At 38.3% G+C, this 18,375-nt stretch overlaps 1 protein-coding gene across 1 annotated transcript in view; it reads right to left on the bottom strand.

The window, feature by feature from the left end:
• Positions 1 to 543: 543 nt before the first annotated feature.
• LOC104605083 (Vps51/Vps67 family (components of vesicular transport) protein) overlaps positions 544 to 18,375 on the bottom strand; it is a 62,029-nt gene continuing 44,197 nt past the window's right edge. The window contains exons 14-20 of the mRNA XM_010269700.3: positions 5,538 to 5,804; positions 5,289 to 5,405; positions 4,221 to 4,292; positions 4,037 to 4,087; positions 3,663 to 3,893; positions 3,414 to 3,590; positions 544 to 1,088 (exon numbers count right to left, since the gene is read on the bottom strand). Coding sequence (XP_010268002.1) covers positions 972 to 1,088; positions 3,414 to 3,590; positions 3,663 to 3,893; positions 4,037 to 4,087; positions 4,221 to 4,292; positions 5,289 to 5,405; positions 5,538 to 5,804 — 1,032 coding nt within the window. The 3' untranslated portion in view covers positions 544 to 971. The remainder of the gene's footprint in view (positions 1,089 to 3,413; positions 3,591 to 3,662; positions 3,894 to 4,036; positions 4,088 to 4,220; positions 4,293 to 5,288; positions 5,406 to 5,537; positions 5,805 to 18,375) is intronic.

Genomic DNA, 18,375 nt, shown 5'->3' with positions numbered 1-18,375 from the left:
AGGTAAATTTGAGGTGTTCAAGAGTAGAGAGCCACTGCGTACGCACTTGCTGATCCAACCAAGTCCTATTCACCCACCCTAGGATTTTAGTATCAAGACATCCGATTCAAAGGGGAATAATATACTTATAAAATAAAATAATTAAGTTTTGAAAATTGAGCCAGGAAATTAGGAGGGGTATACTCTTCAAAGGTGGCCAAATGTCCTAACTGCCAGGATTTGGCCTATTGTAACCCAAAAACCACGATATGCCTGATACACTCCGTCCCACCAACTGAACTGTATTCAACATTCTGAATTCTGTACCTATGTGGTTTACCTAAGTGTCCAGGTTTTATAATATAGACATCTAAAAGTCAGACATCAACCCTGACTTTGAGAAACATGAGAAGGATAAAAAGCCAGAATACTAACTAGCATTTCTGACTGATGCATCAGTGAACCACGAAAAATATAATATACGAAAATTCCAATTCCCAATATCATCAAGAAAAACTTAGAAGCGAGAAGCTGCAAGATTGATCACTTATTTACATCAATGCATAAAAGAAAAACCCTTTATTCATCTCTCAAATCTTACAAGAGGGTACATAAAAATTCTCCACCCTTTCATTCAGAGCATTAGTATTACAAAGTAGTCAATTTACATATGCCCAAAGACTTACCATTGATACCTGCTTCAAGAAGAAATATCATTGTACTGATCAATACCATCTTTGTATTCAAAGAAACTGTAAAACCAATGGCTGGGAAAGCTTGGAATTGCCCAACTTGTCCTAACAAAAACAATGCTCAAGGACTGTTACAGCTGCAAAAACCAGTTTTAGCATTCTTGTGTGGCAAGACCATCCTGTTCTTGGCTGGTCAGCAAGAACTACTTCCTTGGCAAAAAAGAATCAAGGCATGTATGTACTTCAAGCAGCACCAAATGGAGAGCTGATCAGCTCTGATAATTATACTTCTTATGTTCATTAAGAACTTGGGTTTTGTTCCCGGCTCTTAGCCAACTTTACTTGTATTAGTCTCTCCAAGATTGCAGGCTCAAGAGGAACTGGATCAATAGACCGCTCAGCAGTTGCAACAATCACCTATTCATCAACATCAAATGATGTTTATTCAGTCCATTTGGCAAAGTAAGCAAATGATTTCCCAAGAGCAATTGCAAAGTGGTTCTCAAAATGTGTCAACACTAGAGAATACTTAATATTAGGGTAAAATACAGATAGGTACCCTGTGAGAGGGTTGGGAAGCGAGCTTAGTGAAATAAACTTTGTTAAGAGGGTTGCAGTATGGTGGCTTCAAGAACTTTGGACAAAGTTTATTTCACTAAGAACTTTGTCCAGGCAGCATTGAAGAAATTGCAGTATGGTGGCTGAGTGTCAAGTTGAAGGTGGGCTGGTTTCAGGTTTTTGAAGAAATTGCAGTATGTTAAACAAAATTTGAAATCGTGGAGTAAGGTTATATTTCCCCCAATCTCTGTTGAAAAGAATAGTATTTGGACCGAGTTGAGGGAGCTCGATGAGAAAGACTAATGATTTACAAGTCAGAACTAACTTGCAATCAAAATGGGAGCAGGGGGTCTTCAGAAAACAGATCTACTGGAGACAAATATCTAGATTCTAGTGGATCAAAGAGGGAGACAACGACACTCAGTTTTTCCATAAGTATGCAAATGGGAGAAGGAAGAATTTTTGTTGTTAGATTTAAGTTTTTTACTTCTGCTGTTAGAATGCTGTCAGCCTAGGCTGCTGTCAGCATGTTCTTTTCTTTATTTTTAGGGTGTGCCGCCAGGGATCTACTTGTAATTTCTTTGTATCTTATTTGTTACATCACATTAATATAAAATAGAAGCTGGGCACCGCCAGAACTGATCTTTTGACTCATTTTTTTCTTCCTCTTCTCTTCTCTCTTCTCTCCCCTCTCTTCTTCCTCTTTTCTTGTAAGAGAACAATCTAAGTTGCAGGTGAGTGTTCAGTTGATTGAGGAGCCTTCCAGAATCAGGGAAGAGATTGTTAATTTTTTTACAGAGCTGTTTCCTTTTGATAGATGTTGGAGACCTTTGGCCACATGGTAAAGTCCAATCCTCTCTTTTGAGACTAGGAGCTGGCTGGAAATTTCAGTGAGGATGAAACTAATGAAGCAGTTTTCTCTCTGGATGAGAATAAGGCCCCAGGCCTGAATGGCTTCTTGTTGGCTTTCTATCAGGAGTGATAGGACACTATCAAGTTTGATCTTTTTGAAGCCTTCGATGACTTTTTCAGGTCAGCCAAAATAAATAAGGGCAACAATTCAAATTTTATTAAATTGATTCCAAAAAATGGAGGTGTGTTAGGAGTGAAAGATTTTCAGCCTATCAGCCTTATTGGCAGCCTCTCTAAAAGATAGCAGCAAAAATTCTAGCAAACATATTAAAAAGGGTGATTGGAGAAGTTGTGGCTCCTGTGCAAAGTGCTTTTATACAAGGAAGGCAAATAGTTAACAGCATTCCAATTGCTAATGAAGGTGTTAAGGAAGAGAATCAACCTTGGAGGTTTGGTATTCAAAATAGATTTTCAAAGAGCTGTTTTCTCATTAATGGCTCCCCAAGGTTTGAAATGGATTAGTTGGATGAAGGGCTGTGTTCAGGGGGAGCTAGTTCTCAGATCTCATTAATGGCTCCCCCAAGGGTTCTTTAAGGCTACAAGGGGATTGCGCCTAGCCTGTCCCTTCTCTCTGCTCCTCTTATCTTTGGTTGTATATTCTAGATGCCTTCATGCAGAAAGCAAGTGGCATGGGATTAGTCAAAGGTTTTGGGGAAGGTAGGGAGAATATTCAGCTCACTGATAACACTACTTTTCCCAGTATGACACTATCTTCTTTACTGAGGGCAAGCTAGAGTTCCTTCTCAACTTGAAGAGGGTGTTCAATTGTTATGAAGCAGTAACGGGGGTAAAAACCAACTTAGGGAAGAGTAGTATTATTGGTATTAATGTTCCCCATCAGAAGATTGTTGATATAGCATTGCTTTGGGGTGTAAAGTGGAAAATTGGCCTTTAAAGTGTCTTAGTTTACCTTTGGGAGACAACCCTAAGAAGGTAGAATTTTGAGCTTCCATCTTAGAAAAATGTGAGAGACTAGAAACTTGGAGGAAGAATTTTATTTCCAAAGCAGGTAAACTCACCCTAATCAAGGCCTCCTTGCTCTAATAGAAAAAGGTCATTACCCCATGTTGGTCCCAGCTATCTGGGATCTTGGGATGGGTAGACTGGATATGGACCTAACCTTAGGCATATTTTTGCAGAAAGTGGCCACTCTCAGATTCAAACACATGTTCTGACACATGTCAGACTGAGATTTTACCATTGCACCAAGCAATTTCTCCTTTATGCTTTCTTTCACTGAAATCTTCTGAGTTATCTCCTGAGAAAACTTACCTCATCTAATAGGAAGTCAATGGCAGCTTCATCCTCGCCAATTTCTTTTAAAGGAGCCCGCAGGAACTGGATATCCAATTGAATTTGTTGGAATCCACTCCGGTTGAAGGTCTGCATCCGGATGAATTCTTGCAAGCTCTTAAGGCATAGTTTCACTATTGTTGATAAAACTGACTCCTGAAAATTTAGAAGCAAAACATGTTATACGTTGTTCCACTTGTGACTCTTTGCATCAAGTTTAACTCATACCTGTGTGAATTCAACTTTTGTGAAAATCTCCATTTTTTGCTTAAACAACTTCGCAAGATGTGTTTCCAGAAGTTGGCTCCTGGCACGTTGGGTATTTGACCTAGTCATTTTATCTTCCCTCAATGGATTGCTACGAGAGGAAGTGGTGCTACCATTGCTGTCAGATCGACGGTGTTTACGGATGAGTCCTTGAGGTAAAATCTGCTTTACTTCAGTTCCTATTGCTTCCAACTAAGGCAATGAGAAATTCAAACACACTGTCACATTCTTCATGTAGATCACCAATAAAATCAATGTTTAATGTTATTATAGTTACAGTGTATAATGTAATAAACCTATGGGAATAGAGTGAAGAGAGATTAAAATGAACAAACCTCTTGAAGAAATAAATCAACAAACATATGAACTTCTCTGGGCTCCTTGTGCTGTAATGTCATTTATGGAAAAAGTTAGGCATGCCAATTTCAAACTGCTATCTCAATGTTCTCTCTGAAAGAAGGTAATTGAATTATATTATAAATCAAGAAGCAGAAGAGTTGACTTACAAAATGCACTGACCTTTATCCAATTAGGTGTTGTAAACCTTTTTTTCAGAAGAACTGATATTTTCTGGGTTTTCATATTTATATACTGAAAACAAAAATAAACTCGAAATTAGGTTCTTGGATAAGTTTCCAGAATCTTTTTTGACACAGTAAATGAATTTGGGGAAGAAGCATTTCTTCAATGAATTTAGGTGATAATACTATACTCAATTTTGTAAATCAGCTAGGCTAAATAACAAGGATGAGATTCTGTTTGATTTCAGCATTAGGATTATTCTATCTCATGCTGGGTTAGTACCTATCTAATATTGACCATCATGCAACAAGTACTCTTTATAGTTTCCAGTGAGAAAATGTAATAACTATTTTTAACTGTTCTAAAGCTTAGATTTAAAGATGGAATTTGAGTAGATGATAATTGGTTTGCATTGATAAAGAAAAGGCCTGCCTATGCTCTCTAAATTGCTTCTTAAAGAGGTTTTACTGTTTTATAGATCTTATGTTCAATTAGAAAAGCAAAGTTTGGTTTCTACTGAAGTAAGGGGAAAATTTTGAGTGTTCATCAATAAACTTAACCACAGCAAATTTATTTTGTAATTTGTTCTATAACAATATAAGCTGATAAGGGAACAAGATTAGGATATAAATTCCAAATTGGTGAAGGAAAAATTTCCCTCTTCTAACAACTGGATTCATAGCCATAAGAGTTTGGCAAAAATTTTAATGTTCACTGCCAACCTGACATTACCCTCCTTTATCTGGGTGTGGGACTGGTGGGACTGACACAAACCTCTTCTAACATTTAGATTCATCAGGTAAGAAATGAGTATGAAATGAGCCAGAAGCCCTCATAAAATAGAAACTAATTTTTCATATATCAACTACATTGCATTTTTTTCTAAATGATTTCCCATGACTTTGGTTAAGAATAATGATAGTGTGACAAACTAATGTCATTGTCAAAAGAAAATTCTTAATACAAAAACTAAGAAATCAGTTTAATGACAAGAAATATCTATATTCATACAATTAAATGATCTAAAAATCACATAATAAAATCTAGAGAAGCTTTTATTCATACAAGTTGCAGAAACTTTTCACCAGCTGCCCGAAACATCCTGCAGATTTCTCCAGGAACAAATGGAGGTCCATGTTCATAACCTCGAACACCACCACCAGAAAAAGAAGCTGCTATTTCCTGACAAATAGAAGATGGAACTATGGTGAGATGCCTGTCAGAGTGTGGAACTAGAAGGCCATTTCTTCAAAACCAAATCAATGCTATATGATGCCACTAAGACAGAAGAATAAAATTTTTGCAGATCCTTGCCTCGGTAATTCTAGGAATTGCATTTTGTTCTACGAAAATCGAAAGCTGGGCCAGCACAAGCACAAGTCCCATGAGCATTTTGTCTCCTTGTGTTCCATCCATTGAACCTTGATCTTGACTGGTTAAATTATTTCTTCCCGAAAGCAAAAGGAAGTGATTTTCAAGTGATCTGAAGAACTCTTGGAACCCTTCTTGCACCCAATCGATGATTAAGTCTCTTAGCTTCACTAGAAGTTCCAGATTATCATCAAGCATCTGGCGGAAGTTCTGGAATGGGCAGAGATCAAAATACAGGAGAGCAATTAGACCATGCCATGAACAATATAACAAGCATAGGTTACCAAATGAAAGCCAATGAGAAATGAAAAAGTTATAACCATTGATGAAAAAGAGAATTACATAGTTTCTAAATTGATTAAATAAAATCCATGATCTAAAACCTTGGGTTTCGGTAGGGCTTTATTTAGTTGAATCAGTAGTTGGCCCATGAGTGGTTTATGCTGACCATATTTAATCAAGAATTGGCAAAGTGATTAAACTTGCAAAGATTAAAAACTTGTAAGTTCATGCTCTTCTCACAATCTATACTTTATTTCATTAAATCAGTAAACAACTGTACTAATTTAGATTCAGGGAATTAACACTACCATTCATGTTTTCCAAGCATGAGCTTGTAATCTTTATTTAAATTTGCATTGTAACATGAGGGAAAAAGAATAGCAATGACATGCCAATTTATCTTAACTTCCTAAAGGTTAGTAATTTATCCTTCCAATCACTTTTCAAACACAGCACATGCATGTCCAATTGACAATACCATAAGCTGAGGAAAATTGTATAGCAAAGGATAAATCAGGGTAACCGGGACCTAACAAAAAAATGGTTGAGCTGGCTTGAAAGATGAGTAAGAACTGTAACAGAAATTAGGTTCAGAGAATTCTATCAGTGATTGCATAAAACTAGGACTCCTACTATTTGATTGCTATTGCTAGAATCAGCATTGCTCCATGTGATCATTTTGACATAATGTCTGACCACCAATAGCAATCAGGAACTACTGGCATTACCTTAAAAGTAAAGTTGAAAGGAGTTATTTGGTCCACTCATGTGAATTGGATGAGGTTGATCCATGAGACTCTAAAGCCAATTAGTGGTCTAATCCTCTTTATAAAGGTATTCTGTCAACTTTCCTAGCAAAACTGATCTTTTGGAAATGTTTTGTGATATACTGGTTTCCCTTATCTGGTGTAAAAATAGTCCATCGACCTGAAGTAGAAGAGGGTCTCCTGGGGGCCAGCAATGGCATCCAGCACCCTTACCTAATGCTCTGTTTTCTTAGTAACAGGACAGACATTCTTAGCTGCATGTTAGCATACTAAGGCCATGTTTTTGTTTCAGTTCTCATTCTGCCATTTCTTGCTGTTTCTTGCTAGAAAGGAATTATGGAAAAAGAATGGCCAGGAATGGTGGGAAAACAAATAGAGAATAGGTTCATTTTCCCAAAAAATGAAAGTTCTCTGAAAGAGAAATAAAAAAGAATAAAGAGTACATTTGGTTTGAGAAAAATCATATTTGTTTTATATTGTACTATACTATACAATAATATGCATGTTCAATATAATGCTGTATAACATATTTATATTATAATATACTATTATATGATATATAATATAGGGTAAATTACAAAGACCCCCCTTGTACTATGGGGTCAGTGACAAAGTCCCCCCTGAACTTTAGCCGTTAGACAAAGACCCCCCTTGGCCGTTAAGTCAGATGATGGAAAGCATTAAATTACCAAAATACCCCATTAAACTTTTTCTATTTTCTTTTTCTTTCCCTTTTTCTCTTAAAACCTATTTAACCTATTGTTTTCCTTCTTTTTGGACTCTTTCCCTCTTTTTCAATTCTTTTTTTCCTGTCAGTGCTCTTCTTGCAAAAAAAATAGAGGAGAGAGGAATCCGGCTTCAGTCCAGGCAGCTTCAGTCAGGAGGAAAACATCAAGGCCATAATCATGGTATGTGAAGTGAAACTCAAAAAGAAGGAAAACATTAGGTTAAATAGGTTTTAAGAGAAAAAAGGGCAAGAAAAAGAAAATAGAAAAAGTTTAGTGGGGTATTTTGGTAATTTAACGCTTTCCGTCATCTAACTTAACTGCCAAGGGGGGTCTTTGTCTAACGGCTAAAGTTCAGGGGGGTTTTTGTTGCAAAAAAAAAGTACAGGGGGGACTTTGTCACTGACCCCATAGTACAAGGGGGTCTTTGTAATTTACCCTATAATATATCTTAATCAATTAACATTTTTATAAAATATATAGCATAACTATATTGCATTCATATATTATTTTATATAATAAACATAAAGGAAACAAACTCATTTTGAATTATGAAGTACTGCCTATACTTGATGTTAGAAAAAACTCAGGTCCTTAAATTGAGTTCTCAAGGATAACACTTCAATAAATCATGAATCCTATAGATCACTGGATCTATCACTTATGAAATCCTAGTATTCAGTTGTAGAGGGTAATGGTTTAATGAATCCTGAATCCTATGAATTACGATGGGTTTGCACCAAGGCTTAGCACTTAGTCCTTATTTATTTGCGATAGTTATGGATAAATTGACCAAACATATTCAGGAAGGTGTCCCATGGTGCTTCTTGTTTGATGATGACATAGTATTAATTGATAAAACCAACAGAAGATTAAATGCAAAATTAAGTTTGTGGACAAATACCTTTGAAACAAAAGGTTTTAAATAAGTAGGACTAAAATAAAACATATGTAATATAAACTTAATAATAATAAGAGTACAAAACAGGGTGCACTTAGGATTTGAGACAGAGATAACTCAATGTGAGTATGTGGCCTCTTTCATACTTTGGCTCAATAAGTCATAACATGGTTCACAATATCGGTGAGATTTGGCAATATATTCCCAAAATATTCCTATATGCTAGGTGGTGATACCAAATCTTCTGGTAATATTTTTTTTCCAAATATCCCTGATATTTTTTTGATAAGTAAAAAGAAACTTCATTAAAAAGAAAAAGCAAATAAAAACCTAGATAGGTTTTGAGAGAACACCTCCACATAAAGCTAAGGAACAACAACTTCCCAAACATTTTCCTATGAAAGACTTTTTCACCCAAATCCCAACCCAATACCCCTCCAAAAATCTTACAAGAACCAACCACCCCAAAAGAAACATAAAGACAAAACCCAAAATTGCAACAACCGCAAGAGCACACAAGCTAAGCCCGGGAACCAAAAGCAGAACAGCCACAGAAACATAAGCCTCACCTTTTCACCTGCATCATACCAGAAAACACTTTACTCTTCATCAATGATGCCAGTCTCCTCTCCTTTGCCTTCCTCCCATTTCCCACCCCCCCCATCAACTACAGTCTTCTTATTACTTTCCTGCCTTCTATCCTGTTCAAATTGTTCGATTGCCTTCCTCACCACCGCTTCTCCCCCCAAAAAGAAAAGACCAAGAAATTTCCCACTGCCAACTGTCTATCTACTAGTTGATCAATGCCAACTTTTCCTCTTTCCATTGTATTTGCCTTGGGAGTTTCTTCAGCTTTATTCCTTCCTATTTCCTTTCCCCCCTCACTACTTCCCCCTTTTTCAATATTTTTCTCCTCAGCTTTCTTCCTGCTCTCTCTCTCTCTCTTCCTCCAGATTCCTCTCAAAATCCTTTATGTCAGTGCTCTGAGCCTTCTTATCTGAATCCACAGCTAAACTGTCTTATCACCTTTGTTTGTGAGACAGCTCTGATTTCTAGCTGTGAGCTTACATCCTTTCCTTTTGTATTTTCTCTTGAATCTGCCACATGGACCATCCCCAACCAGTCCTTCCTTGAGGCAATGAAAAACCTTTGTGACATGAATGAGCTGCCCATTGCTGGATGCCTGGATCCTTTCTTTTTTCTCAGCTCCCCTGCCTTGGGGTTTTCATGAATCATGATTAGTCAACTTCGACACTTCTTCAACTCTCTTCCTCCCCAGATCCCTCCCCAACTTTCCAATGAAAACTAAAGAACTCAAAACTTCTTCACCCACCCTCTTATCAAACTCATCACTTGTGACTCCCCCTAATTCCTGGACCAAACCTTTACTACTGAAGTCACAAGAGGGAACCGTACTGTTTGATGAGTTGAAACTCACATTTTATTTGGAAAGTCTTCTTTATTCTGGTTTCCACTCATTTCAACTCTTTCCGCCACTCCGTTGCCCTCCTTTGCCCCATATGGAACTTTGGAAATTTCTTTCACTGGATGAACACCAAATTCCTTGGCGGAAACATTTTCTTGTGCATCGCTGTCTTCAGAAAACCATGAAAGTGCTTTGGAAACACACCTCTCTGCAGTTGTTTCAACTTCCAACTGCTCGGAAAAGCTCAATTCCTCTAGTCTCATGAACTTCGTAATCACCGACTCCCAAAGCTCCTTCCTCTTGCCCTGGAAGCCAGCAGACCTTGAAGCAATTTGTTTAAATCCTATTCTCTTCTTTGCCCTCAACTGCGAAGATGTATCCTCATGGAAGTGCTTTGGAAACACACCTCTGCGGTTGTTTCAACTTCCAACTGCTCGGAAAAGCTCAATTCCTCTAGTCTCATGAACTTCGTAATCACTCACTCCCAAAGCTCCTTCTTCCTTGATGTAACTTTATAGTTATGTGCCCAGGGGCACTCTTGTCTTTTTACCTTCTATTTTTTATAGTCACCCTATCTTATAAATACAAAATTACTGGCACCACCAGTTTGAGTTTTTGGTCAAAATTCTTCTTGCCTATTCTCTCTCTCTCTCTCTCTCTCTCCTCTCTTTCTTCTTTTTCTTCTCCTCTCTCCTCTTGATCGAGATCATGGTATCAGAGCAGGGCATCGCTCTGTAAGAGGCATCTTATCTGATCGAAGGTTTTGCAAAACACATATCTGGACTGAAAGTGGAGAAAACAAGTTCGACCCTGCATTGAGATTCACTGGTGGATCCTGTTCTCTCTTTTTCTAACAGAAACGGAAAAGAAAACAAGTTCGACAGATGATTGACTGAGTTCTATTGAGGTCAGTAGTTGTTTTTTTTCTCTTCTCTCCCATTCGTCTGTGGACTGTTTCTCAGAACTCATCAAACTGATCAGGAACCTATACTGAAGTGATTGTTTTCATTGGTTCTTGGTATTGTTACCAAGAACACCTTGAAATCTGCTCTAGCCGAATGGTGTAGACTGGTTTAATACCTCTTGTGGGTCTGTGACCCAAAACTGTGTGGGTGAAGAACTTGTCTAGGTCATGTATGACCTTATTCAGATGGAGAAATACATCAGCAGAACCGTAGAGGTTGTGTGTAACTTAAACCAGCCCTTGTAAGGTCAGATAGACCTGTAGATTTGTGACAGCAAGTGCTGTGTTGCTGTGACTGCAGTTGTTTTTAAACCCTACAGTAAGGGTTGTGTGTGTTTGTGAGTGTGTGAACTGTGGGAGAAGGGTTGTAGGTCTGAATCTTCTGATAACAGCCTTTGTTATGGCCTCTGAAGACTTTGCGATATCTGGAACTTCTTTCAACCAAGGAGGAATGAACAGCAATCTTGACTCTATGAGCTTTCCAGCAACCATTACTCCCTTAGATGGCAGAAATTATTTGACATGGTCTAAGGAGATGCGGCTGTACATCACAGCCCGAGGTAAGGCAGGGTATACCAATGGAAAAGTGAAAGAACCTAGGACTGGTACTGCTGAATATGATAAGTGGGACCAGGAAAATTGTATGATTATGTCATGGCTTTTGACTACTATGCTACCATCAGTTAAGCAGAACTTTATGTGGGCCAAAACAGCGAAGGAAATATGGGAACAAGCAAGGTCAACTTACTTCGAGTAGAGACACTATGCTAGAATCTATCAATTGCAAGCCGAGTCTGCAGCATGTAAACAAGGGTAAATAAGGATAAACTGTGGTGCACTCATTATCAGAAATCTCGGCACACATGGGAAACATGTTGGGAATTGCATGGTAAGCTGAAGTGGGCACAGGACCTAAATAAGAAATCAGCACAAGAACAAAACAAGAAACCAAATCAGAAGAGGTTCACATCGGCCAACTTGGTCTCTCATGAGTTGCAGAGTGGAGGACCTACTGTGAACTCTCAGGATTGCCCCCCTAGGTCTGATCTTAAGGAAGATATTATCACTGCCTTTCGTGACCATTTGGAGCAATATGGTAGGGCTTTCACACAAATAGATTCGGGACCCACTCCTTCAACCTCCTTTGCTTCTTCCTCAGGTAACTTAGCTTCTGCGTTCCATGTGTCTACTGATACCTCTGAATCTCCATGGATTATCGACTCTGGTGCTTCCAATCACACGACTAGTAAGTTCACCTTTTTCCAATCATACACCCTCCTTTCTGGCAAGAATAAAGTGAGGTTAACTGATGGATCCTTCTCCTCCATTGCTGGTCGAGGATCTATATCTTTGCCATTTGGCTTACCTTTATCAAATGTTTTACATGTTCCAAAACTGCCTATTAATTTACTATCTATTAACAGCATTACACACTCTTTGAATTGCTCAGTAATCTTTTTTCCTCAATCTTGTGTCTTTCAGGATTTGGCCTCCGGGAGGACAATTGGTAAAGAGAACATGGTGAATGGTCTCTATGTGTTGGAGAATAAAGTTGGTCTTACGGCCTCAGAGTCTTTGAATCAGTCAAATAAGAGTCAGGTTACTTTGTGGCACAACCGTTTGGGTCATCTGTCCTTTGAGTCTTTGAAGTATTTGTTTCTAGAATTGTTTAAGTCTGTATCAATTCATGATTTTCAGTGTCAAGTGTGTCAGCTAAGCAGACATTGTAGAACTTCATTTTCTTTACGTAATAAAAGATCAGGTGTTTCTTTTTCCGTTGTGTATTTTGATGTTTGGGGACCTGTAAATATTCCAATGGAGCATGGCTACAGATACTTCATATCTTTCATTGATGACTTCTCTCGATATACGCGGGTGTATCCTATGCACTCTCAAGATGAAGTTCCTAAACTTGTGAAAGCCTTCCAATGTATGGTATATACACAATTTCAAACAGAGATTTGAACTTTCCAATCAGACAATGCCAAAGAGTATTTTCATGGTGACCTCACAGGATTTTTTGAAACTTGTGGCTCTATTCATTGTAGTTCTTGTGCTAGAACCCCTCAACAGAATGAGGTCACAGAGAGAAAGAATCGTCATCTCCTAGAGGTTGCTTGAGGGTTGCCGATACACATGAATGTTTCAAAAAGGTTCTGGGTGGATGCCGTTATGACTACGACTTATCTTATCAATCGGATGCCATCTCGTCTCTTGGAGTACAAGTCCCCTCATCAACTCATCTTCCCTACAGCTCCATTGTTTCCTATCCCTATGCGTGTATTTGGGTGTAAGTGTTTTGTCCATGACCTATCTCCTACCCGTGGTAAGCTAGATCCCAAAGCCATTTTTTGTGTTTTCCTTGGCTATCCCCTTTCCCAAAAAGGTTATCGTTGCTTTGACCCTATTTCCAAAAGGTACTTTGTATCCATGGATGTTTCTTTCTTTGAAGATGTGCCTTTCTTCCCTGCTTCTCCTCAGGGGGAGAGTCCAAGTGAGGAGAAACAGAGGCATGTTTTGTTGCCTTCTCCTCCTGACCCTCCTCCATTTCGGGTCTTTCGTAGACAGCGATATAAAAGTCAAGGCCGGGATCAACAAAGTTCAATAGACATAAAGCATCCTGAAGCTGTGCAACCTGCGCCATCGGACCCTCAGGGGTTGAATCAATCACTGCATCCAAGTACTATTGTTCCAGTTAATGACCCAGAACCCATTGAATTTGATACTTCTAATTGTGATCTGGATCTTCCTATTGCTAAGAGGAAAGGTGTCAGACATGCACCACTCACCACCCAATAGCTCTTTCCTTCTCCTATGAGAATGTTTCACCCTCTTTTCGTGCTTTTCTCTCTTCTATTGATAGTGTTTCCCTTCCTAAGAGTGTTGCAGAAGCTTTACTTGTTCCTGAATGGACAAATGCAATGAAGGAGGAGATCAATGCCCTTCATAAAAATGGCACGTGGGTGCTGGTAGATATTCCCGAGGGAAAGGAACCTGTGGGGTGCAAATGGGTATTCTCTGTGAAACATAAGGCAGATGGCACAGTGGAGAGGTACAAGGCCCGGCTAGTTGCAAAAGGTTTTTCACAGGTGTATGGAGTTGATTATGCGGAAACCTTTGCACTTGTAGCAAAAATGAATTCTATTCGAGTTCTCCTCTCTTCAGCAGCAAATCTAGATTGGGAGCTTCATCAACTGGACATTAAAAATGCCTTTTTGAATAGTAACTTAGAAGAAGAAGGGTATATGACCCAACCTCCAGGTTTTTGTGCTAAAGGAAATGAGCAGAAAGTATGTAGACTAAAGAAATCTCTGTATGGATTAAAACAGTCTCCAAGGTCTTGGTTCAGTAGGTTCCACAAGGCAGTTCAACATATGGGTTTTAAGCAGTGCTAGTCTAATCACACTCTTTGTGAAGAGAGAGCAAGGGAGAATGGCAACTTTAATTGTGTATGTCAATGACATTATTATCATCAGTGATTGAGACTCAGAAATACAGAAATTGAAGAGATTTTTGGCCACTTAGTTTGAAGTGAAGGATTTAGGGCCTTTACATTATTTCCTTGGAATTGAAGTTGCTCGCTCCAATCAGGGTATCTTCATCTCCTAGAGGAAATATGTTCTAGATCTATTGAAGGACATGGGGAAGCTTGGAGCAAAACCTGCTGACACTCCTATAGATGTAAACCACAGGCTCGAGGATTGCAGTGACGAGCCCATAGCATACATAAAGCAGTACCAAAGGCTAGTGGGTAGACTTCTCTACCTATCAATGACAAGACCTGACATTAGATATGCAGTGGGAGTTCTTAGTCAGTTTATGAATGCTCCTAAGGCCACACACTTGGAGGCAGCATACAGAGTTCTTAGATATTTGAAGAAAATCCCTGGGACAGGACTCCTGTTTGGAAAACATGGGCGTATGAGAGTTGAGGTTTACACTGATGCGGATTGGGCTGGTTCTGTGGATGACAGAAAATCTACTAGTGGCTATTGTGCCTTTGTTGGGGGAAATCTTGTTACTTGGAGGAGTAAAATACAAAGTGTGGTGGCTAGATCGAGTGTAGAAGATGTATACAAGGCCATGTCTCATGGTGTGGCAGAACTTCTATGGATAAAGAATCTCTTGGGTGAACTAGGCTTTCCTCTCAGTGATCCTATGTCGCTCTATTGTGAGAATAAGGCTGCCATCAACATTGCAGCCAATCCTGTTCTCCATGATAGAACCAAACATATAGAGGTTGACAAACACTTCATCGGGGAAAAATTGGAAAAAGGAGAAGTTTGCACTCCCTACATCAGTTCTGAGGATCAACTTGCAGACGCCCTTACTAAAGGATTAAACTCCATACAGCACTATAATCTTTGTGACAAGTTGGGGATGATTGATATCTACACCCCAACTTGAGGGGGAGTGATGTAACTCTATATTTATAACTCTATATAAATACAAAATTACTAGCATCGCCAGTTTGAGTTTTTGGTCAAAATTCTTCTCGCCTCTTCTCTCTCTCTCTCTTCTCTTTCTTCTTCTTCTTCTTCTCCTCTCTCCTCTTGCCCTGGAAGCCAGCAAACCTCGATGTAATTTGTTTAAATCCTATTCTCTTTTTTGCCCTCAACTGCGAAGATGTATCCTTCCTCACCATTCTATCTCCCTTAAAATCTGATCCCCCACGGTTCATATGCGAAACACGAACAGGTTTCAAAGACGAAGAAGATGGTAGACTAGAAAAAGCATCCTTAAAACATGAGGCTTTAGAAGTCACGTGGGCAAAAGTCTGGTTTTTTACAGTGATCATTTCTTTTGGGTCACCTAATCCATTCGGCCCAATCCAACAATCCAAATGTCCCAGCCCGCCCCACCCATTTAAAGGCATCACTACCCTTTCATCTTCCTTATTAACGTTTTGAAAAAAGCAGTCCTCGTTCGAAGGCATCTGATGCTCAAAGTCCGTTCCACTTCCTTGACCTCGAGCTCCTCCCCCTCCCTCTCCTCTTCTTCCACTTGGGAGCTGGTTGGACACATCATCGTCTTCCTATGCCAATGATATTTCAGATTTCATTGATAGACTATATGTTTAAAATTTAAAATCTTAGAATATTATTAAACATTTTTTTAATATTTCATTAAAACAATCATAATTTTTTAAAAATGTTTTTCTAAAAGAAGCAGGAAAGAATTGGTGATTAGATAATTGGATTACTATGATATGATTCACTAAGTCACAATAAGAAAAATGGATATTACTACAGAAGAGTATTCTCAATCTAAACAAAACATATAATAACAATAAAGACAAAAGTTAAAATGGCAAATAATTGACATATATAAAGAAGAGAAGATGGCTAAAGACCAAAATGGAGACAAAGGGAAACATACCTATTACAGTCTCTTAATTTTTCTTATTTGATTTATATAGTTCTTTGCTATGGTTTTGAGCCTTAAATTTGCAATTATATTTCTTCTAATGATCTCTTGAAGGTTTATTAACTAATTCTATGTTACTAAAAAACTTTCCTGATTTTTTAGATTTTCCAGATAGCAAAATATCTCCGAAATTTCTCCAACTGTACATGGCGAACATTTCACCATGTACAGATATTGAAATTACAAACATCAAGGGAAAGATTGAGGATGTTGTCCACAGAATTAGAACAAGGATGGGCAAAAATTCAAGGGGTGCATCCGAAGCCTAATGTGATAAGTGAACACCACTTAGGCTAAAAGGAAAATTCTATTAAACAGTTGCAAGGCCAACAACCTTGTATGAAGTAGAGTGTTTGATAGTCAAGAAACAAGATGTCCAAAATATATGTTTGCAGAAAAATAAATGCTGAAATGGATGAGTGGAAAAACTAGAAAGGATGGGGTCAGAAATGAAGCCCATTCAAAGGAATCTAGGAGTAGCTCTACTAGGTGATAAAATGAAAGAAACTTGACTAAGAAGGTTTGGTCAGATGCAGAGAAGACCATCTTATGACACCCATAAGAAGTGATCTCTTACAAGTTCATGGGGCTAGAAGAGCTAGGGGCAGACTGAATAGGTTGAAGTAACATGAAATGATTTAAACGTTCATAATTTAACAACAGATATAGCACTGAACATAATGGAATGGTGAAGCAGGATTCATATAGTTGGGACAATGCTTAGTTGATGATTCATGATGACTCCCATGGATTGCAAAGCCCACTAATTGAGTCTTTGACTTCACAAGCACCCATAGATGATTATTTCTTTGTATTCACAAGCTCCAACTGTCCATTAGCAGCAAGAATCCAAAAGATTCTGCTTGCAGCATTAAGAACTTTAATGGACAGAAAAATTTTGGCTGTCTATGTTCAGCAGCCTGTGCTGACCACAGGGCTATCCCTGCATGACACGTTAGTCCATATGAACTTCATGCAACAATAACAGTGCTGAAGGTATGCTGTATGGACTAAACATATCACATGGAAGAGGCTGTGGACAGCGAAAGTTTTCCCTTAATGGACAATGCCAAGGTGATCTCTGGGTGGTTCAATGGAAAAACTCCAAGAAACCCTGAACAGAAAGCAATATTGACAAAAAGGATGGCCTCCGATTCTATAATTCCATTACATATAATGTGTACATATTAGTATACATCTGCCTCCAGTAATGAAATGGTCAACCATCGACATATTATCCAACATGGCTGTCTCAAAAGAGAGAGCTAAATGACAAGCATAGGAATCAGGTCATGAGGTTAAACATTTGGTTGCATAAAATTTTGAGATACGAGGACTTGGCTAAATCTGTTCTTGAATTGGTATGATGTATGAATATATAAGCACTTTTCTTTCAGTCAATTATGTTATTATAGGAAGAATACATGGGGCATATTAAATGATTGATAAATATTTAACTCCCAATCATGCAAGCATTGCATGTTTAATAGTTTAGATGCTTATTAATATCCGAGAAATATCAACAACAAAATAATGCAACAGTGAACTATAACATCAACAGTTAAAAAATGAACTTGCAGCAGGACAATATAATGTTTTTGAAAATGTACATATCATGAGGTTAAACATTCCTGGCTGTGGATGACTGGATTTGCCACATGTTCAATCCCAGAGTCCATATCAGCCACACGCCCTGTCTTACTAAGACTAGCTGTTCAGAGTTTTACTTTTTAATCTAGAACTAACCTGTAAAGTGGGCTTATTTTGCACATAGTGAGGCGTTTTGGGCCAAGATCTTTTCCATGCATAAAGGGTGACGAGAGGAACTTAGATGCTCATGTTGAGTTTTGAGCTAATTTTCCATGTGTAAGATTTCTTGGTCATTTAAGGAACCACAATAAACAACCCAATCAGCAAACCCACTCCCAACTGTAGAAACAAGTACTGAAACTTTTCTTAATGAAAAATAAAGGTAATTTTAATTGTTGCATCTTCTCTCTCTCTCTCTTCTGCTATTATTCTCTGCTATTCTAGGGAAAAAGCATGATGTATGGGTTGCAAGCTTGAGGCTAGCAAGGCAAATAAATACTTGAGAGGTAAATATTCTTTTTTGCCCGTACCTCTAAACATGAAAATGTTGGAATTATACAGATAACCCTCCATATCTTGTTAAATAACAAACAGCTCTGTAAAGTAAACAAACAAGACATGGAACCCTCCGATCATTAAGATTCCCTAAGATTTGTGAAACCATGTAACACCATTTGACATCCCTATGAAGTCTGTTTC

The sequence above is a fragment of the Nelumbo nucifera genome, chromosome 4 (genome assembly GCF_055504915.1).
Source record: "Nelumbo nucifera cultivar China Antique chromosome 4, China Antique-T2T, whole genome shotgun sequence".
Classification (NCBI taxonomy): Eukaryota; Viridiplantae; Streptophyta; class Magnoliopsida; order Proteales; family Nelumbonaceae; genus Nelumbo; species Nelumbo nucifera.
This window is presented reverse-complemented; position numbering and strand designations above follow the sequence as displayed.